A 26350-nucleotide genomic window follows, 5' to 3' on the forward strand; every position below is an offset into this window, starting at 1 on the left:
CTGCCCAGTGTATAATATACAGATATCAGCCCAGTGTATAATATACAGATATCAGCCCAGTGTATAATATACAGATATCAGCCCAGTGTATAATATACAGATATCAGCCCAGTGTATAATATACAGATATCTGCCCAGTGTATAATATACAGCCATCAGCCCAGTGTATAATATACAGCCATCAGCCCAGTGTATAATATACAGATATCAGCCCAGTGTATAATATACAGCCATCAGCCCAGTGTATAATATACAGATATCAGCCCAGTGTATAATATACAGATATCTGCCCAGTGTATAATATACAGATATCAGCCCAGTGTATAATATACAGATATCAGCCCAGTGTATAATATACAGATATCAGCCCTGTGTATAATATACAGATATCAGCCCTGTGTATAATATACAGATAACAGCCCAGTGTATAATATACAGATATCAGCCCTGTGTATAATATACAGATATATGCCCTGTGTATAATATACAGCCATCAGCCCAGTGTATAATATACAGATATCAGCCCTGTGTATAATATACAGCCATCAGCCGGGTCAGGGCAGTATACAGGTCGGGGCAGTACACAGGTAGGGGCAGTACACAGGTCGGGGCAGTATACAGGTAGGGGCAGTATACAGGTAGTGGCAGTATACAGGTAGGGGCAGTACACAGGTAGGGGCAGTACACAGGTAGGGGCAGTACACAGGTAGGGGCAGTATACAGGTAGGGGCAGTATACAGGTAGGGGCAGTATACAGGTAGGGGCAGTATACAGGTAGAGGGAGTATACAGGTCGGGGCAGTATACAGGTAGAGGCAGTATACAGGTAGGGGCAGTATACAGGTAGGGGCAGTATACAGGTAGGGGCAGTACACAGGTAGGGGCAGCACACAGGTAGGGGCAGTATACAGGTAGGGGCAGTATACAGGTAGGGGCAGTATACAGGTAGAGGCAGTATACAGGTAGAGGCAGTACACAGGTAGAGGCAGTACACAGGTAGGGGCAGTATACAGGTAGGGGCAGCACACAGGTAGGGGCAGTATACAGGTAGGGGCAGTATACAGGTAGGGGCAGTATACAGGTAGGGGCAGTACACAGGTAGGGGCAGTACACAGGTAGGGGCAGTATACAGGTAGGGGCAGTATACAGGTAGGGGCAGTACACAGGTAGGGGCAGTACACAGGTAGGGGCAGTATACAGGTAGGGGCAGTATACAGGTAGGGGCAGTATACAGGTAGAGGCAGTATACAGGTAGGGGCAGTATACAGGTAGGGGCAGTATACAGGTAGGGGCAGTATACAGGTAGAGGCAGTATACAGGTAGGGGCAGTATACAGGTAGGGGCAGTATACAGGTAGGGGCAGTATACAGGTAGAGGCAGTATACAGGTAGGGGCAGTATACAGGTAGGGGCAGTACACAGGTAGGGGCAGTATACAGGTAGGGGCAGTATACAGGTAGGGGCAGTATACAGGTAGGGGCAGTACACAGGTAGGGGCAGTATACAGGTAGGGGCAGTATACAGGTAGGGGCAGTATACAGGTAGGGGCAGTATACAGGTAGGGGTAGTATACAGGTAGGGGCAGTATACAGGTAGGGGCAGTATACAGGTAGGGGCAGCACACAGGTAGGGGCAGTATACAGGTAGGGGCAGTATACAGGTAGGGGCAGTATACAGGTAGGGGCAGTATACAGGTAGAGGCAGTATACAGGTAGGGGCAGTATACAGGTAGGGGCAGTATACAGGTAGAGGCAGTATACAGGTAGAGGCAGTATACAGGTAGGGGCAGTATACAGGTAGGGGCAGTATACAGGTAGGGGCAGTATACAGGTAGGGGCAGTATACAGGTAGAGGCAGTATACAGGTAGGGGCAGTATACAGGTAGGGGCAGTATACAGGTAGGGGCAGTACACAGGTAGGGGCAGTACACAGGTAGGGGCAGCACACAGGTAGGGGCAGTATACAGGTAGGGGCAGTATACAGGTAGGGGCAGTATACAGGTAGAGGCAGTATACAGGTAGGGGCAGTATACAGGTAGAGGCAGTATACAGGTAGGGGCAGTACACAGGTAGGGGCAGTACACAGGTAGAGGCAGTATACAGGTAGGGGCAGTATACAGGTAGGGGCAGTATACAGGTAGAGGCAGTATACAGGTAGAGGCAGTATACAGGTAGGGGCAGTACACAGGTAGGGGCAGTATACAGGTAGGGGCAGTATACAGGTAGGGGCAGTATACAGGTAGGGGCAGTATACAGGTAGAGGCAGTATACAGGTAGAGGCAGTATACAGGTAGGGGCAGTACACAGGTAGGGGCAGTACACAGGTAGGGGCAGTATACAGGTAGGGGCAGTATACAGGTAGAGGCAGTATACAGGTAGGGGCAGTATACAGGTAGAGGCAGTATACAGGTAGGGGCAGTATACAGGTAGGGGCAGTATACAGGTAGGGGCAGTATACAGGTAGAGGCAGTATACAGGTAGGGGCAGTATACAGGTAGGGGCAGTATACAGGTAGAGGCAGTATACAGGTAGAGGCAGTATACAGGTAGGGGCAGTATACAGGTAGGGGCAGTATACAGGTAGGGGCAGTATACAGGTAGGGGCAGTATACAGGTAGAGGCAGTATACAGGTAGGGGCAGTATACAGGTAGGGGCAGTATACAGGTAGGGGCAGTACACAGGTAGGGGCAGTACACAGGTAGGGGCAGCACACAGGTAGGGGCAGTATACAGGTAGGGGCAGTATACAGGTAGGGGCAGTACACAGGTAGGGGCAGTACACAGGTAGGGGCAGTATACAGGTAGGGGCAGTATACAGGTAGGGGCAGTATACAGGTAGAGGCAGTATACAGGTAGGGGCAGTATACAGGTAGAGGCAGTATACAGGTAGGGGCAGTACACAGGTAGGGGCAGTATACAGGTAGGGGCAGTATACAGGTAGAGGCAGTATACAGGTAGAGGCAGTATACAGGTAGGGGCAGTACACAGGTAGGGGCAGTATACAGGTAGGGGCAGTATACAGGTAGGGGCAGTATACAGGTAGGGGCAGTATACAGGTAGAGGCAGTATACAGGTAGAGGCAGTATACAGGTAGGGGAAGTACACAGGTAGGGGCAGTACACAGGTAGGGGCAGTATACAGGTAGGGGCAGTATACAGGTAGAGGCAGTATACAGGTAGGGGCAGTATACAGGTAGAGGCAGTATACAGGTAGGGGCAGTATACAGGTAGGGGCAGTATATAGGGCTCCAGTATATAGGGCTCCGGCCCGCGTTCACCTTGCTCCCTTTCCTGGCGGCCATGTCCTCCTAGGTGACGGGGGAGGGGCTCCGGCTGCAGATCCTTCTCCTCCCCAGGAAGATGGAGGATGCAGTTGTCATGGTGACGGCAGATTGTGCTGCTCCCTGCACCCTCCCCCGCTGACCTGATAATAACGTCAGGATTAGGACTACAATCCCCATCATCCCCATCACACACTTACACTGATCCGCACCAGAGCGTCCATGATGGAGGTGAAAGCCTGGAGATCGTCCCCTTCAGCCATACTGCTCCCTCCGCTGCGGGAAGATGAAGAGCGGGGGGAGGAGGAGGACGGAGCATGAGCAGTGAGGAGCGGAGGAGGGGGGCACCACAACACCACCCACCCCCTCCTCCTCATCACTACTACCATCATCATCATCCTCACCATCACTACTACCATCATCATCATCATCACCATCACTACTACCATCATCATCATCCTCACCATCACTACTACCATCATCATCATCATCACCATCACTACTACCATCATCATCATCCTCACCATCACTACTACCATCATCATCATCCTCACCATCACTACTACCATCATCATCATCATCACCATCACTACTACCATCATCATCATCATCACCATCACTACTACCATCATCATCATCCTCACCATCACTACTACCATCATCATCATCATCACCATCACTACTACCATCATCATCATCCTCACCATCACTACTACCATCATCATCATCCTCACCATCACTACTACCATCATCATCATCCTCACCATCACTACTACCATCATCACCATCACTACTACCATCATCATCATCATCACTACATCCATCATCATCATCATCATCACTACTACCATCATCATCCTCACCATCACTACAACCATCACCACCATCACTACTACCATCATCATCATCATCACTACTACCATCATCATCATCATCACTACTACCATCATCACCATCATCACCATCACTACTACCATCATCATCATCCTCACCATCACTACTACCATCATCACCATCATCACCATCATCATCACTACATCCATCATCATCATCATCACTACTACCATCATCACCATCACTACTACCATCATCATCATCATCATCACTACTACCACCATCATCACCATCACTACTACCATCATCATCATCACTACTACCATCATCATCATCACTACTACCATCATCATCACCATCACTACTACCATCATCATCACCATCACTACTACCATCATCATCATCACTACTACCATCATCATCATCATCACCATCACTATCACTACTATCATCACTACTACCATCATCATCATCATCATCACTACTACCATCATTACTACCATCATCATCATCACTACTACCATCATCATCATCACTACTACCATCATCATCATCATCACCATCACTACTACCATCATCATCATCACCATCACTACTACCATCATCATCATCACCATCACTACTACCATCATCATCATCACCATCACTACTACCATCATCATCACTATCACTACTATCATCACTACTACCATCATCATCATCATCATCACTACTACCATCACTACTACCATCATCATCATCACTACTACCATCATCATCATCATTACTACCATCATCATCCTCGCCATCACTACTACCATCATCATCATCACCATCACTACTACCATCATCATCACTATCACTACTATCATCACTACTACCATCATCATCATCACTACTACTACCATCATCATCATCACTACTACTACCATCATCATCATCACTACTACCATCATCATCATCATCACTACTACCATAATCATCATCACTACTACCATCATCATCATCATCACTACTACCATCATCATCATCATCACTACTACCATCATCATCATCACTACTACCATCATCATCATCATCACTACTACCATCATCATCATCATCACCATCATCATCACTACTACCATCATCACCATCATCATCACTACTACTATCATCATCATCATCACTACTACTACCATCATTATCATCACTACTACCATCATCATTATCATCACCATCACTACTACCATCATCATCATCACTACTACCATCATCATCCTCGCCATCACTACTACCATCATCATCATCACCATCACTACTACCATCATCATCACTATCACTACTATCATCACTACTACCATCATCATCATCACTACTACTACCATCATCATCATCACTACTACTACCATCATCATCATCACTACTACCATCATCATCATCATCACTACTACCATCATCATCATCATCACTACTACCATCATCATCATCACTACTACCATCATCATCATCATCACTACTACCATCATCATCATCATCACTACTACCATCATCATCATCACTACTACCATCATCATCATCATCACTACTACCATCATCATCATCATCACCATCATCATCACTACTACCATCATCACCATCATCATCACTACTACTACCATCATCATCATCACTACTACTACCATCATTATCATCACTACTACCATCATCATTATCATCACCATCACTACTACCATCATCATCATCATCATCACTACCACCACCACCACCATCACTACTACCATCATCATCATCACTACCATCATCATCACTACTACTACTACCGTCATCATCATCATCACCACCACCACCACCATCACTACTACCATCATCATCATCATCATCACTACCACCACCACCACCACTACCATCATCATCACTACTACTACTACTACTACCATCATCATCATCATCACCATCATCATCACTACTACCATCATCACCATCATCATCACTACTACTACCATCATCATCATCACTACTACTACCATCATTATCATCACTACTACCATCATCATTATCATCACCATCACTACTACCATCATCATCATCATCATCACTACCACCACCACCACCATCACTACTACCATCATCATCATCACTACCATCATCATCACTACTACTACTACCGTCATCATCATCATCACCACCACCACCACCATCACTACTACCATCATCATCATCATCATCACTACCACCACCACCACCACTACCATCATCATCACTACTACTACTACTACTACCATCATCATCATCATCACCATCATCATCACTACTACCATCATCACCATCATCATCACTACTACTACCATCATCATCATCACTACTACTACTACTACTACCATCATCATCACCACCACCACCACCACTACTACCATCATCACCACTAATACCATCATCATCATCACCATCACTACTACCATCATCATCACTACTACTACTACCACCACCACCACCATCATCCAGGGATGTGGAATTTCTATCGCCCGACGCCCGGGACTAGCAGTTTTGGGCGCCGGGCAGGTGAATTTGTCCGGCTCTTAGCCCGGTTTCAGGCAAGCAGGGCCGGACCTGACAAGTGCGGGGGTGATCTGCAGTCTGTATGGAGCGGGATCGGGATTCCTGCCCCCTCCGTACTCTGCAGCCCCCCGCTGTTCTCAGTAGCCGGGGGCCGCCGCTAATAGCCAGCATGAGGCGATCGCCGCGGCTGGCTATTAACCCTTTAGATCGCCGCTGTCAAAGCTGACAGCGGCGTCTAAAGGGAGATGTGAATGCTCCCTGGTGGGCTAGTGGGGTGGATCGCCCCCCCCCCCCGCAGCGCGATCGCAGGGGGAGATCCACTATAGAGGTAGCCGGAGGACTTACCTCTGTTCCCTCCTGTCCCGGCTCTGTCATTGATAGATCCTGGCTGGACCAGACTCTATCAATGTATCACAGAGCTCACAGATCAATGGAGTTCAATAGAATCTATTCATCTGTCTGAGGAATCTAATGATTCCTCCTATAAGTGTAATAAAGTGTAAAAAAAAAAACCAGACACACATTAACCCAGTGGTCTCCAAACTGTGCCCCTCCAGATGTTACAAAACTACAATTCCCAGCATGCCAGGACAGCCGTTGCGAGTTGTAGTTTTGCAACATCTGGAGGGCCACAGTTTGAAGACCGCTGCATTAACCCCTTCCATGTTAAAAGTTCAAATCACTTCCTTTTCCTATATAAAAACATGTAAACATAATAAAAATAAACATATTTGGTATCGCTTCGTGCGTAATTGTACAACCTATTAAAATATAACATTATGTGTCCCGTACGGTAAATGTAAAAAAAAATTATTTTATAATATCCCAGAAAAAAAAAGTTAAAAAGAGATTAAAAAGTCAGATCAATGCCAAAATGGTACCGATACAAAAAACAGATTATGGCGCAAAAAATGAGCCCTCATACAGCCTGGTATGCGGAAAAAAAAATAAAGCTACAAGGGTTAAAAAATGGCAATTAAAAAATTTTGAAAAAGTTCAGAATTCGTAAAACATGAGGTAAACGATACAAATCTGGTATTACTGTAATCAGGCGCCTAAAGTATAAAACTAACATGTTATCTGACCACAAGGTAAATGGCGCAGAAAAGAAAAAACACCAAATCTGCAAAATTATCTTTCACTATTTCAATTTCACTTCCCTAAATATATATATATTTTTGGGTTCGGAGAATATGTTATTGAAAAATTAATAGTAGGAATAGTAGGTAGTTCTCATAGTAGGTAGTTCTCATTATAGTAGGTAGATATCATTATAGTAGTTATCATTATAGTAGGTAGATATCCTTATAGTAGGTAGATATCATTATAGTAGTTAGGAATCATTATAGTAGGTAGATATCATTATAGTAGTTAGGAATCATTATAGTAGGTAGATATCATTATAGTAGGTAGATATCATTATAGTAGTTAGGAATCATTGTAGTAGGTAGGTATCATTATAGTAGGTAGATATCATTATAGTAGTTAGGAATCATTATAGTAGGTAGGTATCATTATAGTAGGTAGATATCATTATAGTAGTTAGGAATCATTATAGTAGGTAGATATCATTATAGTAGGTAGATATCATTATAGTAGGTAGGAATCATTATAGTAGGTAGATCTCATTATAGTAGGTAGATCTCATTATAGTAGGTAGATATCATTATAGTAGTTATCATTATAGTAGGTAGGAATCATTATAGTAGGTAGGTATCATTATAGTAGGTAGGTATCATTATAGTAGATATCATTATAGTAGGTAGGTATCATTATAGTAGGTAGATATCATTATAGTAGATATCATTATAGTAGGTAGGTATCATTATAGTAGGTAGGTATCATTATAGTAGGTAAGTATCATTATAGTAGGTAGGTATCATTATAGTAGGTAGGTGTCATAGTAGGTAGATATCATTATAGTAGGTAGGTATCATTATAGTAGGTAGGTATCATTATAGTAGATATCATTATAGTAGGTAGGTATCATTATAGTAGGTAGATATCATTATAGTAGATATCATTATAGTAGGTAGGTATCATTATAGTAGGTAGGTATCATTATAGTAGGTAGGTATCATTATAGTAGGTAGGTGTCATAGTAGGTAGATATCATTATAGTAGGTAGGTATCATTATAGTAGGTAGGTGTCATAGTAGGTAGATATCATTATAGTAGGTAGATATCATTATAGTAGGTAGTTATCATTATAGTAGGTAGGAATCATTATAGTAGGTAGGTGTCATAGTAGGTAGATATCATTATAGTAGGTAGGTGTCATAGTAGGTAGATATCATTATAGTAGATATCATTATAGTAGGTAGGTATCATTATAGTAGGTAGGTGTCATAGTAGGTAGATATCATTATAGTAGGTAGATATTATAGTAGGTAGATATCATTATTGTAGTTATCATTATAGTAGGTAGGAATCATTATAGTAGGTAGGTATCATTATAGTAGGTAGGTGTCATAGTAGGTAGATATTATAGTAGGTAGATATCATTACAGTAGGTAGATATCATTATAGTAGGTAGATATCATTATAGTAGGTAGGAATCATTATAGTAGGTAGATCTCATTATAGTAGGTAGATCTCATTATAGTAGGTAGATATCAGTATAGTAGTTATTATAGTAGGTAGGAATCATTATAGTAGGTAGGTATCATTATAGTAGGTAGGTGTCATTATAGTAGGTAGGTGTCATTATAGTAGGTAGGTGTCATTATAGTAGGTAGGTGTCATTATAGTAGATATCATTATAGTAGGTAGGTATCAATAAAGTAGGTAGATATCATTATAGTAGGTAGGTGTCATAGTAGGTAGAGATCATTATAGTAGGTAGATATCATTATAGTAGGTAGATATCATTATAGTAGGTAGATCTCATTATAGTAGTTATCATTATAGTAGGTAGGAATCATTATAGTAGGTAGGTATCATTATAGTAGGTATGTATCATTATAGTAGATATTATAGTAGGTAGGTATCATTATAGTAGGTAGATATCATTATAGTAGATATCATAATAGTAGGTAGGTATCATTATAGTAGGTAGGAATCATTATAGTAGGTAGGTGTCATTATAGTAGGTAGGTATCATTATAGTAGGTAGGTATCATTATAGTAGGTAGGTGTCTGTTACGCCGAGCGCTCCGGGTCCCCGCTCCTCCCCGGAGCGCTCGCTACACTCTCGCTCCCGCAGCGCCCCGGTCAGATCCACTGACCGGGTGCGCTGCGATACCGCCTCCAGCCGGGATGCGATTCGCGATGCGGGTGGCGCCCGCTCGCGATGCGCACCCCGGCTCCCGTACCTGACTCGCTCTCCGTCGGTCCTGTCCCGGCGCGCGCGGCCCCGCTCCCTAGGGCACGCGCGCGCCGGGTCTCTGCGATTTAAAGGGCCACTGCGCCGCTGATTGGCGCAGTGGTTCTAATCAGTGTGTTCACCTGTGCACTCCCTATGTATACCTCACTTCCCCTGCACTCCCTACTTATACCTCACTTCCCCTGCACTCCCTCGCCGGATCTTGTTGCCATTGTGCCAGTGAAAGCGTTCCCTTGTGTGTTCCTAGCCTGTGTTCCAGACCTCCTGCCGTTGCCCCTGACTACGATCCTTGCTGCCTGCCCCGACCTTCTGCTACGTCCGACCTTGCTTCTGTCTACTCCCTTGTACCGCGCCTATCTTCAGCAGTCAGAGAGGTTGAGCCGTTGCTAGTGGATACGACCTGGTCACTACCGCCGCAGCAAGACCATCCCGCTTTGCGGCGGGCTCTGGTGAATACCAGTAGTAACTTAGAACCGGTCCACTAGCACGGTCCACGCCAATCCCTCTCTGGCACAGAGGATCCACCTCCTGCCAGCCGGCATCGTGACAGTAGATCCGGCCATGGATCCCGCTGAAGTTCCTCTGCCAGTTGTCGCTGACCTCACCACGGTGGTCGCCCAGCAGTCACAACAGATAGCGCAACAAGGCCACCAGCTGTCTCAACTGACCGTGATGCTACAGCAGCTACTACCTCAGCTTCAGCAATCATCTCCTCCGCCAGCTCCTGCACCTCCTCCGCAGCGAGTGGCCGCCTCAGCCCTACGACTATCCTTGCCGGATAAATTTGATGGGGACTCTAAGTTTTGCCGTGGCTTTCTTTCGCAATGTTCCCTGCATCTGGAGATGATGTCGGACCAGTTTCCCACTGAAAGGTCTAAGGTGGCTTTCGTAGTCAGCCTTCTGTCTGGAAAAGCTCTGTCATGGGCCACACCGCTCTGGGACCGCAATGACCCCGTCACTGCCTCTGTACACTCCTTCTTCTCGGAAATTCGAAGTGTCTTTGAGGAACCTGCCCGAGCCTCTTCTGCTGAGACTGCCCTGCTGAACCTGGTCCAGGGTAATTCTTCCGTTGGCGAGTACGCCGTGCAATTCCGTACTCTTGCTTCAGAACTTTCCTGGAATAATGAGGCCCTCTGCGCGACCTTTAAAAAAGGCCTATCCAGCAACATTAAAGATGTTCTGGCCGCACGAGAAATTCCTGCTAACCTACATGAACTCATTCATCTAGCCAGTCGCATTGACATGCGTTTTTCCGAAAGGCGTCAGGAGCTCCGCCAGGATATGGAGGGGCGTTTTTTCTCCCCGGCTCCTCTCTCCTCTGGTCCTCTGCAATCCGTTCCTGTGCCTCCCGCCGTGGAGGCTATGCAAGTTGACCGGTCTCGCCTGACACCTCAAGAGAGGACACGACGCCGCATGGAGAATCTTTGCCTGTACTGTGCCGGTACCGAACACTTCCTGAAGGATTGTCCTATCCGTCCTCCCCGCCTGGAAAGACGTACGCTGACTCCGCACAAAGGTGAAACAGTCCTTGATGTCAACTCTGCTTCTCCACGCCTTACTGTGCCTGTGCGGATATCTGCCTCTGCCTTCTCCTTCTCCACTAAGGCCTTCTTGGATTCCGGATCTGCAGGAAACTTTATTTTGGCCTCTCTCATCAACAGGTTCAACATCCCGGTGACCAGTCTCGCCAGACCCCTCTACATCAATTGTGTTAACAATGAAAGATTGGACTGTACTGTGCGTTACCGCACGGAACCCCTCCTAATGTGCATCGGACCTCATCACGAAAGAATTGAGTTTTTGGTCCTCTCCAATTGCACTTCCGAAATTCTCCTTGGACTACCCTGGCTTCAACACCATTCCCCAACCCTGGATTGGTCCACAGGGGAGATCAAGAGTTGGGGTACCTCTTGTTTCAAGGACTGCCTTAAACCGGTTACCAGTACTCCCTGCCGTGATCCTGTGGTTCCCCCTGTAACCGGTCTCCCTAAGGCCTATATGGACTTTGCTGATGTGTTTTGCAAAAAACAAGCTGAGACTCTTCCTCCTCACAGGCCTTATGACTGTCCTATTGACCTCCTCCCGGGCACTACTCCACCCCGGGGCAGAATTTATCCTCTGTCCGCCCCAGAGACTCTTGCTATGTCTGAGTACATCCAGGAAAATTTAAAAAAGGGCTTTATCCGCAAATCCTCCTCTCCTGCCGGAGCTGGATTTTTCTTTGTGTCCAAAAAAGATGGCTCTCTACGCCCTTGCATTGACTACCGCGGTCTTAACAAAATCACGGTAAAGAACCGCTACCCTCTACCTCTTATCTCTGAACTCTTTGATCGCCTCCAAGGTGCCCACATCTTTACCAAACTGGACTTAAGAGGTGCTTATAATCTCATCCGCATCAGAGAGGGGGATGAATGGAAAACGGCATTTAACACTAGAGATGGACACTTTGAGTATCTGGTCATGCCCTTTGGCCTGTGCAACGCCCCTGCCGTCTTCCAAGACTTTGTTAATGAAATTTTTCGTGATCTCTTATATTCCTGTGTTGTTGTGTATCTGGACGATATCCTGATTTTTTCTGCCAACCTAGAAGAACACCGCCAGCATGTCCGCATGGTTCTTCAGAGACTTCGTGACAATCAACTTTATGCCAAAATGGAGAAATGTCTGTTTGAATGTCAATCTCTTCCTTTCCTAGGATACTTGGTCTCTGGCCAGGGACTACAAATGGATCCAGACAAACTCTCTGCCGTCTTAGATTGGCCACGCCCCTCCGGACTCCGTGCTATCCAACGTTTTTTGGGGTTCGCCAATTATTACAGACAATTTATTCCACATTTTTCCACCATTGTGGCTCCTATCATGGCTTTAACCAAGAAGAATGCCAATCCTAAGTCCTGGCCTCCTCAAGCGGAAGACGCCTTTAAACAGCTCAAGTCGGCCTTTTCTTCAGCTCCCGTGCTCTCCAGACCTGACCCATCTAAACCCTTCCTATTGGAGGTAGATGCCTCCTCAGTAGGAGCGGGAGCGGTCCTTCTACAAAAAAATTCTTCCGGGCATGCTGTTACTTGTGGTTTTTTTTCTAGGACCTTCTCTCCGGCGGAGAGGAACTACTCCATCGGGGATCGAGAGCTACTAGCCATTAAATTAGCACTTGAGGAATGGAGGCATCTGCTGGAGGGATCAAGATTTCCAGTTATTATTTACACCGATCACAAGAACCTCTCCTATCTCCAGTCTGCCCAACGGCTGAATCCTCGCCAGGCCAGGTGGTCTCTGTTCTTTGCCCGATTTAATTTTGAAATTCACTTTCGGCCTGCCGATAAGAACATCAGGGCTGATGCTCTCTCTCGTTCCTCGGATGCCTCGGAAGTAGAGCTCTCTCCGCAACACATCATTCCTCCTGACTGCCTGATCTCCACTTCTCCAGCCTCCATCAGGCAAACTCCTCCAGGGAAGACCTTCGTCACTCCACGCCAACGCCTCGGAATCCTCAAATGGGGTCACTCCTCCCATCTCGCAGGCCATGCGGGCATCAAGAAATCCGTGCAACTCATCTCTCGTTTCTATTGGTGGCCGACTCTGGAGACGGATGTTGTTGATTTTGTGCGGGCCTGCACTGTCTGTGCCCGGGATAAGACTCCTCGCCAGAAGCCCGCTGGTCTTCTTCATCCTCTGCCTGTTCCCGAACAACCTTGGTCTCTGATTGGTATGGACTTTATTACAGACTTACCCTCATCCCGTGGCAACACTGTTGTTTGGGTGGTCGTTGATCGATTCTCCAAGATGGCACATTTCATCCCTCTTCCTGGTCTTCCTTCTGCGCCTCAGTTGGCAAAACAATTTTTTGTACACATTTTTCGTCTTCACGGGTTGCCCACGCAGATCGTCTCGGATAGAGGCGTCCAATTCGTGTCAAAATTCTGGAGGGCTCTCTGTAAACAACTCAAGATTAAATTAAACTTTTCTTCTGCTTATCATCCTCAATCCAATGGGCAAGTAGAAAGAATTAACCAGGTCCTGGGTGATTATTTACGGCATTTTGTTTCCTCCCGCCAGGATGACTGGGCAGATCTTCTACCATGGGCCGAATTCTCGTATAACTTCAGAGTTTCTGAATCTTCTTCCAAATCCCCATTTTTCGTGGTGTACGGCCGTCACCCTCTTCCCCCCCTCCCTACTCCCTTGCCCTCTGGTTTGCCCGCTGTGGATGAAATAACTCGTGATCTTTCCACCATATGGAAAGAGACCCAAAATTCTCTCTTACAGGCTTCATCTCGCATGAAGAAGTTTGCTGATAAGAAAAGAAGAGCTCCCCCCATTTTTTCTCCCGGAGACAAGGTATGGCTCTCCGCTAAATATGTCCGCTTCCGTGTTCCCAGCTACAAATTGGGACCACGCTATCTTGGTCCTTTCAAAATTTTGTGCCAGATTAATCCTGTCTCTTATAAACTTCTTCTCCCTCCTTCTCTTCGTATTCCTAATGCCTTTCACGTTTCTCTTCTTAAACCACTCATCATCAACCGTTTCTCTCCTAAACTTATCTCTCCCACTCCTGACTCCGGTTCTTCAGACATCTTTCCTGTAAAGGAGATACTGGCCTCCAAAAAGGTCAGAGGAAAAACCTTCTTTTTGGTTGACTGGGAGGGCTGTGGTCCTGAAGAGAGATCCTGGGAACCTGAGGACAATATCCTAGATAAAAGTCTGGTCCTCAGGTTCTCAGGCTCCAAGAAGAGGGGGAGACCCAAGGGGGGGGGGTACTGTTACGCCGAGCGCTCCAGGTCCCCGCTCCTCCCCGGAGCGCTCGCTACACTCTCGCTCCCGCAGCGCCCCGGTCAGATCCACTGACCGGGTGCGCTGCGATACCGCCTCCAGCCGGGATGCGATTCGCGATGCGGGTGGCGCCCGCTCGCGATGCGCACCCCGGCTCCCGTACCTGACTCGCTCTCCGTCGGTCCTGTCCCGGCGCGCGCGGCCCCGCTCCCTAGGTCATAGTAGGTAGATATCATTATAGTAGGTAGATATCATTATAGTAGGTAGATATCATTATAGTAGGTAGGAATCATTATAGTAGGTAGGTATCATTATAGTAGGTAGATATCATTATAGTAGGTAGTTATCATTATAGTAGGTAGTTATCATTATAGTAGGTAGATCTCATTATAGTAGGTAGATCTCATTATAGTAGGTAGGAATCATTATAGTAGGTAGGAATCATTATAGTAGGTAGGTATCATTATAGTAGGTAGGTATCATTATAGTAGATATTATAGTAGGTAGGTATCATTATAGTAGGTAGATATCATTATAGTAGATATCATTATAGTAGGTAGGTATCATTATAGTAGGTAGGAGTCATTATAGTAGGTAGGTGTCATTATAGTAGGTAGATCTCATTATAGTAGGTAGATCTCATTATAGTAGGTAGATCTCATTATAGTAGGTAGATATCATTATAGTAGTTATCATTATAGTAGGTAGTTATCATTATAGTAGGTAGATCTCATTATAGTAGGTAGATCTCATTATAGTAGGTAGGTATCATTATAGTAGGTAGGTATCATTATAGTAGGTAAAGAGGAAACAGTTCTCTTTATATCTGAACACAACAGAACTTTTTCAACAAACCATTATCAGATTGCACCGGTTCAGAATGTACAGGACAGTCCATAGCACTAGGACCTGACTCAGGTAAAGTGTTTTGTTACATTTACTCCCAGTCCTGCACAGTCCTGCATTTAACATTTTGTGTTCACCAGATTTTTTCAATCCGATCTGCACAGTGTGAACAGTCCCATCAGTCTTCATGAGGGGGTCCCCACCCTCACAGGATTCTACAACTGGACATAGGTTGGTACCACCTTGAACACTGTTCACACAGTCAACTAGGGAAACACCACCCTCCGACTCAGCATTTTTATATACAGTCCCATCATTCTTATGCACAGTCCCATCATTCTTATGTACAGTCTCATCATTCTTATGTACAGTCCCATCATTCTTATGTACAGTCCCATCACTTATGCACAGTCCCATCATTCTTATGTACAGTCCCATCATTCTTATGTACAGTCCCATCATTCTTATGCACAGTCCCATCACTTATGTACAGTCCCATCATTCTTATGCACAGTCCCATCATTCTTATGCACAGTCCCATCATTCTTATGTACAGTCCCATCATTCTTATGTACAGTCCCATCACTTATGCACAGTCCCATTACTCTTATGTACAGTCCCATCACTTATGTACAGTCCCATCATTCTTATGCACAGTCTTATCATTCTTATGCACAGTCCCATCATTCTTATGCACAGTCCCATCATTCTTATGCACAGTCCCATCATTCTTATGCACAGTCCCATCATTCTTATGTACAGTCCCATCATTCTTATGCACAGTCCCATCATTCTTATGCACAGTCCCATCATTCTTATGCACAGTCCCATCATTCTTATGTACAGTCTCATCATTCTTATGTACAGTCTCATCATTCTTATGTACAGTCCCATCATTCTTATGCACAGTCCCATCATTCTTATGCACAGTCCCATCATTCTTATGTACAGTCTCATCATTCTTATGTACAGTCCCATCACTTATGTACAGTCCCATCATTCTTATGCACAGTCCCATCATTCTTATGTACAGTCCCATCATTCTTATGTACAGTCCCATCATTCTTATGTACAGTCCCATCATTCTTATGTACATTCCCATCATTCTTATGCACAGTCCCATCATTCTTATGCACAGTCCCATCATTCTTATGTACAGTCCCATCATTCTTATGTACAGTCCCATCATTCTTATGTACAGTCCCATCATTCTTATGTACAGTCCCATCATTCTTATGTACATTCCCATCATTCTTATGCACAGTCCCATCATTCTTATGCACAGTCCCATCATTCTTATGTACAGTCCCATCATTCTTATGTACAGTCCCATCATTCTTATGCACAGTCCCATCATTCTTATGCACAGTCCCATCATTCTTATGTACAGTCCCATCATTCTTATGCACAGTCCCATCATTCTTATGCACAGTCCCATCATTCTTATGTACAGTCCCATCATTCTTATGTACAGTCCCATCATTCTTATGTACAGTAACATCACTTATGCACAGTCCCATCATTCTTATGCACAGTCCCATCATTCTTATGTACAGTCCCATCATTCTTATGTACAGTCCCATCATTCTTATGCACAGTCCCATCATTCTTATGCACAGTCCCATCATTCTTATGTACAGTCCCATCATTCTTATGTACAGTCCCATCATTCTTATGTACATTCCCATCATTCTTATGCACAGTCCCATCATTCTTATGCACAGTCCCATCATTCTTATGTACAGTCCCATCATTCTTATGTACAGTCCCATCATTCTTATGCACAGTCCCATCATTCTTATGCACAGTCCCATCATTCTTATGTACAGTCCCATCATTCTTATGCACAGTCCCATCATTCTTATGCACAGTCCCATCATTCTTATGTACAGTCCCATCATTCTTATGTACAGTCCCATCATTCTTATGTACAGTAACATCACTTATGCACAGTCCCATCATTCTTATGCACAGTCCCATCATTCTTATGTACAGTCCCATCATTCTTATGCACAGTCCCATCATTCTTATGCACAGTCCCATCATTCTTATGTACAGTCCCATCATTCTTATGTACAGTCCCATCATTCTTATGTACAGTAACATCACTTATGCACAGTCCCATCATTCTTATGCACAGTCCCATCATTCTTATGCACAGTCCCATCATTCTTATGTACAGTCCCATCATTCTTATGTACAGTCCCATCATTCTTATGTACAGTAACATCACTTATGCACAGTCCCATCATTCTTATGCACAGTCCCATCATTCTTATGCACAGTCCCATCATTCTTATGCACAGTCCCATCATTCTTATGCACAGTCCCATTATTCTTATGCACAGTCCCATTATTCTTATGCACAGTCCCATCATTCTTATGCACAGTCTCATCATTCTTATGCACAGTCCCATTATTCTTATGCACAGTCCCATCATTCTTATGTACAGTCCCATCATTCTTATGCACAGTCCCATCATTCTTATGCACAGTCCCATCATTCTTATGTACAGTCCCATCATTCTTATGCACAGTCCCATCATTCTTATGTACAGTCCCATCATTCTTATGTACAGTCCCATCATTCTTATATACAGTAACAGTCCTCTGCCGAAATGTCAGCCGCTTGCCAACAACATTTTCTGTTGCCCCTAGCAACGCCTTTATACACAGTCTCAAAACGTAATCTGCACTCTGCAGGTGGCCCGTCCACCTGTCTCCTTACTTGAGAAAGAGCGCCCACTCGCTTGATGCGATCTGCTGCCCCTAGCAACAACTTCCCCACAGGCTCAGTCCTGCTCTTGTACACCACAGCTGGGCCCGTCCCACTGTCTCCTCTCTGACAAAGAGTGCACCCTGGCACCATACAACAACTTCACTGCAACTCGACCGCTGGTTGCTCATAGCAACGTTTTGCCCGCATCCTCCACCAATTGTAAGGATTCCTCCTTGGGGATTAGCTCCGGGATGGTCCTGGACACTGCCACGGGACACGTTTCCACTCAATAAACCCGCAGACAATGGTTATTCATGCACGCCTGGCACCTCGCAGCTTTATTTAGACAGGTTGCAGGTAAAACAAAACATAACTCAGGAACAAACCAAAGTCCTAGAGCGTCTGGTCAGTGACTACACATATCAGCATGCCCTGACTACTATCTGGTGAGCTCCGCCAGCATAAAACATGTGCCCCTGCAACCTGTTACTCACAGTTCACACCACTTCTTGGACCTCTCACTGTTCCAGCTGTGTGCTTCCTCAACAGGGTCCGTGTGTCTCCCCCTACAGCGACATAACAGGGTCCGTGTGTCTCCCCCTACAGCGACATAACAGGGTCCGTGTGTCTCCCCCTACAGCGATATAACAGGGTCCGCGTGTCTCCCCCTACTGCGACATAACAGGGTCCGTGTTTCTCCCCCTACAGCGACATAACAGGGTCCGTGTGTCTCCCCCTACAGCGACATAACAGGGTCCGTGTGCCTCCCCCTACAGCGACATAACAGGGTCCGTGTTTCTCCCCCTACAGCGAAATAACAGGGACCGTGTGTCTCCCCCTACAGCGACATAACAGGGTCAGTGTGTCTCCCCCTACAGCGATATAACAGGGTCCGTGTGTCTCCCCCTACAGCGACATAACAGGGTCCGTGTGTCTCCCCCTACAGCGACATAACAGGGTCCGTGTGTCTCCCCCTACAGCGATATAACAGGGTCCGTGTGTCTCCCCCTACAGCGACATAACAGGGTCTGTGTGTCTCCCTCTACTGCGACATAACAGGGTCCGTGTGTCTCCCCCTACAGCGACATAACAGGGTCCGGGTGTCTCCCCCTACTGCGACATAACAGGGTCCGTGTGTCTCCCCCTACAGCGACATAACAGGGTCCGTGTGTCTCCCCCTACAGCGATATAACAGGGTCCGTGTGTCTCCCCCTACAGCGACATAACAGGGTCAGTGTGTCTCCCCCTACAGCGACATAACAGGGTCCGTGTGTCTCCCCCTACAGCGACATAACAGGGTCCGTGTGTCTCCCCCTACAGCGACATAACAGGGTCCGTGTGTCTCTCCCTACAGCAACATAACAGGGTCCGTGTGTCTCCCTCTACTGCGACATAACAGGGTCCGTGTGTCTCCCCCTACAGCGACATAACAGGGTCCGGGTGTCTCCCCCTACTGCGACATAACAGGGTCCGTGTGTCTCCCCCTACAGCGACATAACAGGGTCCGTGTGTCTCCCCCTACAGCGACATAACAGGGTCCGTGTGTCTCCCCCTACAGCGACATAACAGGGTCCGTGTGTCTCCCCCTACTGCGACATAACAGGGTCCGTGTGTCTCCCCCTACTGCGACATAACAGGGTCCGTGTGTCTCCCCCTACAGCGACATAACAGGGTCCGTGTGCCTCCCCCTACAGCGACATAACAGGGTCCGTGTGTCTCCCCCTACAGCGACATAACAGGGTCCGTGTGTCTCCCCCTACTGCGACATAACAGGGTCCGTGTGTCTCCCCCTACTGCGACATAACAGGGTCCGTGTGTCTCCCCCTACAGCGACATGACAGGGTCCGTGTGTCTCCCCCTACAGCGACATAACAGGGTCCGTGTGTCTCCCCCTACAGCGACATAACAGGGTCCGTGTGTCTCCCCCTACAGCGACATAACAGGGTCCGTGTGTCTCCCCCTACAGCGACATAACAGGGTCCGCGTGTCTCCCCCTACAGCGACATAACAGGGTCCGTGTGTCTCCCCCTACAGCGATATAACAGGGTCCGTGTGTCTCCCCCTACAGCGACATAACAGGGTCCGTGTGTCTCCCCCTACTGCGACATAACAGGGTCCGTGTGTCTCCCCCTACAGCGACATAACAGGGTCCGTGTGTCTCCCCCTACAGCGACATAACAGGGTCCGTGTGTCTCCCCCTACAGCGACATAACAGGGTCCGTGTGTCTCCCCCTACAGCGACATAACAGGGTCCGTGTGTCTCCCCCTACAGCGACATAACAGGGTCCGCGTGTCTCCCTCTACTGCGACATAACAGGGTCCGTGTGTCTCCCCCTACAGCGACATAACAGGGTCCGTGTGTCTCCCCCTACAGCGACATAACAGGGTCCGTGTGTCTCCCCCTACAGCGACATAACAGGGTCCGTGTGTCTCCCCCTACAGCGACATAACAGGGTCCGTGTGTCTCCCCCTACAGCGACATAACAGGGTCCGTGTGTCTCCCCCTACAGCGACATAACAGGGTCCGTGTGTCTCCCCCTACAGCGACATAACAGGGTCCGTGTGTTTCCCCCTACAGCGACATAACAGGGTCCGTGTGTCTCCCCCTACAGCGACATAACAGGGTCCGTGTGTCTCCCCCTACAGCGACATAACAGGGTCCGTGTGTCTCCCCCTACAGAGACATAACAGGGTCCGTGTGTCTCCCCCTACAGCGACATAACAGGGTCCGTGTGTCTCCCCCTACAGCGACATAACAGGGTCCGTGTGTCTCCCCCTACAGCGACATAACAGGGTCCGTGTGTCTCCCCCTACAGCGACATAACAGGGTCCGTGTGTCTCCCCCTACAGCGACATAACAGGGTCCGTGTGTCTCCCCCTACAGCGACATAACAGGGTCCGTGTGTCTCCCCCTACAGCGACATAACAGGGTCCGTGTGTCTCCCCCTACAGCGACATAACAGGGTCCGTGTGTCTCCCCCTACAGCGACATAACAGGGTCCGTGTGTCTCCCCCTACTGCGACATAACAGGGTCCGTGTGTCTCCCCCTACAGCGACATGCTGTTACCCAGGGAGACCCCAACTATTCTGTTTCCTTTCCTTTCATACACACTTCCCCTTCCTGATCCCTCATTAATCAGGACACAGGTGGAGCATTCAGCAGAGTTATCAAGGGAAATACACCCTTTCCTTGCCACACTGCCACAATATATACACACAGTATAACCCACACTATATATATATATATACACAGTATAACCCACACTATATATATGTGTAAAGGCTAATAATTTAGCCTGTATTTGTGGGAGGGGCGGGGAGTCCCTATAAGAACCCGCGGCAGTATCTGTCTCTGACGCCGCGGGTTCGTCACGTGACTGGGGATCAGCTGACACACGAGTCAGCTGATGCACGGGAGTTCCGGTTTTCAGTGTACTGGTAAGCGGCCGGGCCGGCCGGGGTGGCGGCGTCCGCTGCAGCCCTCTCTCCGGAGGTAAGCCGGAGCACGGAGGGCACCCTCGGTCAGCCCCGGCCCCGGTTTCAGCACCGGATCCCACGTTCCACGTCAGCCGACTGGATGTTGTGGGCGGCGGCTGAGGCCGGTGAGTATGCTGTCCTAGTCCCGGTTCCCGCAGCCTCGTGGAACGGCACTCTGAGGCTTGGTTAGGAAGATGGCGGGGACCGGGAACAGGGAGCAGCCCGGCCTTCTATCTGTACTCTGCTGGGTACAGCATACTGCATTTAATCTCGGGGATAGCGGAAGATCAAGGGCGGTAACAAGTTACGGTACCGCAACAGTGAAGGGTAGCGCGGTCTCCCTCAGGTCGTGCGGGTCTTGCAGCTCTGTGTGCATTTATACCGGGGAGCTGTAAGTAGTATGATGATACTTTTGGTGTTTTTTGCCGCCGGGCATATCGGGTATCTGCAGCATTTCAGCAGTGCATCTTATATGCAGGGTCTGTCTCATATTGTGGGCAGCACGGCACCTAGCACGTGGATAAATCAATGGCCGGTGCCATAGCTCAGTAGGGACTTGCACAGCATTGATCCCTGCATTTTCTATTCTAGGCATTTAAGTTCACTAGTACGAGGCACTGATTTTTCAATAGTTATGGGTTGTCGTGAACGGTTTCTATATATGTCGCTTCATTGTGAGGAGGTCCACGATCCCAGCATTTCTTTCCATCAGGCATTTGTTATGACCATTGTGAAGGTCGTCACAAGAAAAAAAAAAAGTGTAAGGTATCAAAATAGTTTAGGAGTGTCACCATCGTGGTAAGGTCTTCGCTTGTCATTTGGTTGTGCAGATAGGTTAGGTTAATCTTAAGTCGCAGTGGGCGTTATTCGCACGCTGGTAGCATTCATTTTGTATGCACGCTCGTGGCATTTATACTGTATACGTGCTCGTGGCATTTATACTATATACGTGCTCGTGGCATTTATACTGTACACACGCTTGTAGCATTTATACTGTACACACGCTTGTAGCATTTATACTGTACACACGCTCGTGGCATTTATACTGTACACACGCTGGTAGCATTTATACTGTTCGTGGCGTTTATACTGTACAGACGCTCGTGGCATTTATACTGTACACACTTGTAGCATTTATACTGTACACACTTGTAGCATTTATACTGTACACACACTTGTGGCATTTATACTGTACACACACTTGTGGCATTTATACTGTACACACGCTCGTGGCATTTATACTGTACACACGCTCGTGGCATTTATACTGTACAGACGCTCGTGGCATTTATACTGTACAGACGCTCGTGGGATTCATACTGTACACACGCTCGTGGCATTTATTCTGTACACACGCTCGTGGCATTTATTCTGTACACACGCTTGTGGCATTTATACTGTACAAACGTTCGTGGCATTTATACTGTACATATGTTTGTGGCATTTATACTGTACTCACGTTCGTGGCATTTATACTGTAACACAGGCTCGTAGCATTTATACTGTTGCAGGATTTATGCTGTATATACGCTCACAGCAATTATATTGTACACACGCTCGTAGGATTCATACTGCATTTACGCTCGCAAGATTATACTGTACACACGTTTGCAGGATTTATACTGTACAGACGCTCGTAGGATTTATACTGAATTTACGCTCGCAGGTGTACACGTCTTTGTAAGATTGTACTGTACACACGCTCGTAGGAGTCATACTGAACACGTGCTTGTAGGGTTCATACTGTACACACACTCACAGGGTTTTTACTGCACATACGCTCAGAGGGTTATACTGCACACTCGCTGGTAGTATTTACACGGTACACACGCTCGTAGGTTTCATACTGCACACATGCTTGTAGGGTTCATATCATATATACACTTATAGGAGTTACACTGTACATACGCTGGTGGCTCGTGGGAGTTGTGCGGTGCATGTGCTTGTGGTATGTGTGCTGTATTCACGCTTGTAGTGTAGTGCTGGGCACACGCTTATGGTACCGCATATATGCTTGTACAGCGCATGGAGTGTTCTGTGCGTAAGTACGTGGTCACTACATGCATGCATATTGTTCGTTCTTTGCATAAGTTTATCAGATTTGTTCGGTGCAGACGTTCATATAGTTGTTGTTGGCCATACGCGCATGCACTTGTGCATACGCGCATACTGTTTTCTTGATTATAGGTTCATCTAGTTTATTAGTACAGTCGCTCATAGCTTGTTATACGGCATAGTTCCGTACATATGCACTTAGTTTGCTCTTTTCCTATGTGCATGTAGTTGTCCCGAACTTACACACATAGTTTGTCCTCATTTCTTCCAGGTTAACTTAGTTGTAGCTTATAGGGCATATGGGCTCGTAACTTCAGATTACATTATATAAGTGAGGTAGTATGTTATTGTTTATACACTTGTAGCACACTCTCGTGCATAGATTCATTGTACTTAAGCTTGTAATTTACATATGCTAGTATTAATTACACTGTTAATTGTGCTGTTATATCTTACATCCGCTTGTTACTTTGATATTGTGGATAAGTGTTTATTGCCATGGCAGCATTTACAGTGGGCTTTATTCATATAGTTCGCTTGTGTATACGCACATAGTTAATTTGGTCTATACGCTCAGGGTTTCATGCTAATGTCAGTTCCTATAGTTTTCACACGTTATAGTGTTTACAGTGCACTTCTGTAGATTCATTGTAGTATCTGCAGTGCATATAGTTTCATAGCATTAGGGCACATGCGTTCCTCACTTAGTATTTATACAGCTGTTGCGGTCGGGGCATCGTATCTACCATGCCAGCAGGGGGTGGTACTCAGTAGTTGTTGCTGACATGTGTTCAGAGCTACAGCCTCACGACACATAGGTGGTGTATACCCATTATACCTGCCACGTCTACAGGGGGATACATTGCAATTGTTGTTATTGACACGCCTTCAGTGCGACAACACTACGACACAGTGGTGGTATACCCATTATACCTGCCCCATGTATGTGTGTGTATATATATTTATATTTGTATATAAAAAGGGAAAATCGCTTCGGGTCAGTGCTTTCTAGTTACTGTACAGTGGGACATACATCGTATGTAATTCATGTGTTGTATCATACATCAGCGCTTCATGCAATTATATAGTCGTACTGGGCATGTGTGTTGATAAGTTGCTCTGTGCATCTGCTTATATGGTTTGTTCAGTGCACATGTTCGTTCATGCAGTTCATTCTAGCTATACGTTCATAGGTTGTTCGGTACACGCGCTCAAAGTTTTGAACATACGCCCCCTAGTTTGTCTACGTATACGGTTGTGGGTTGTTTGACTCAGTAGTAATTGCTGACATGCTTTCAGAGTAACGGCCTCATGACCCATAGATGGTTTATGCCCTTAATGCCTGCCACGTCTGCAGGGAGATGCATGGCGTAGTTGTTAGGGACATGTCTTCAGAATAACATAACACCATAATTAGGGGGTGTATACCCATTGTGCCTGCCATGTCCAGGGGGGTACGTTGCATAATTGTAGTTACTGACACATCTTCAGAACAACTTTAACACGACACATAGGCAGTGTATACCCATTATACCTGCCACGTCTGCAGGGGGGTACGTTGCATAATTGTTGTTACTGACACGTCTTCAGAACAACAATAACACGACACATAGGCGGTGTATACCTATTATACCTGCCACATCTGCAGGGGGGGGGGTACATGGCATAATTGTTGTTACTGACACGTCTTCAGAACAACAATAACACAACTAATAGGCGGTGTATACCCATTATACCTGCCACGTCTGCAGGGGGGGTACGTTGCATAATTGTTGTTACTGACACGTCTTCAGTGCATCAATAACACGACACATAGGCAGTGTATACCCATTATACCTGCCACGTCTGCAGGGGGATACATTAGCTAATTGTTGTTACTGACACGCCTTTCAGAGCGACAACATTACGACACATAGGCGGTGGTATAGTTAAATTCATGTGTTGTTTTGTATATCAGTGCTTAATGCAGTTATTCAAGTCATACGGGGCATATGTGCGGATAAGTTGCTCGGTGTACCTGCTTGTTTAGTTGTTTCAGTGAATATGTTCACTCAAGCAGTTCATTTTAGCCATACGTTCATAAGTTGTTCGGTGCATGCACTCAGATCGTACATACGCCCATATAGTTGTCTGTGCATTACATTGGTTGAGGTTTTAAATTCGGCTGGACCAGTTACGTCTACAGCTCAATCCAGATACAACCTGACACGATTTCAGGTTGGCGGCAATGTCATTATACGTTATGTTATTCAGCTGTTGGGTTATGCGCAGGGATATAGCTTTATTTTCCGTTGTTAATTGCCACGTTCATAGGTCTATTATGGGTACAATCTGGTTGGTTCAGGTTGACGGTCATATTATTAGTTACAGATTTGGTTGAGTCTTTCATTTATGTTCGGCCTGTCATGTCTACAGGTTTATTCACTTGCAACCTGACATGACTTTTGGTTGGCGGAAATGTCATTATGCGTCCATATGTTTACTTAGCATTTGGGTTGTGCATACAGGGACTTAGCTTGGCTCTGGGCGG

At 46.3% G+C, this 26350-nt stretch overlaps 1 protein-coding gene across 5 annotated transcripts in view; it reads right to left on the reverse strand.

The window, feature by feature from the left end:
* TRIM46 (tripartite motif containing 46) overlaps positions 1-26350 on the reverse strand; it is a 77520-nt gene that overhangs the window by 48430 nt on the left and 2740 nt on the right. Inside the window, exon 1 of one of the 5 annotated variants that reach the window (XM_056553929.1) lies at positions 3477-3718. The exons of 1 other annotated variant lie outside the window; for it this stretch is intronic. In XM_056553929.1, coding sequence (XP_056409904.1) covers positions 3477-3713 — 237 coding nt within the window. In that variant the 5' untranslated portion in view covers positions 3714-3718. Of the gene's footprint in view, positions 1-3273; positions 3295-3476; positions 3719-26350 lie in introns of those variants that run through there. 3 more of the 5 variants (XM_056553930.1, XM_056553928.1, XM_056553932.1) reach the window with 3 other exon arrangements.

Source organism: Hyla sarda, unplaced genomic scaffold (genome assembly GCF_029499605.1).
Source record: "Hyla sarda isolate aHylSar1 unplaced genomic scaffold, aHylSar1.hap1 scaffold_487, whole genome shotgun sequence".
Taxonomy (NCBI): domain Eukaryota; kingdom Metazoa; phylum Chordata; class Amphibia; order Anura; family Hylidae; genus Hyla; species Hyla sarda.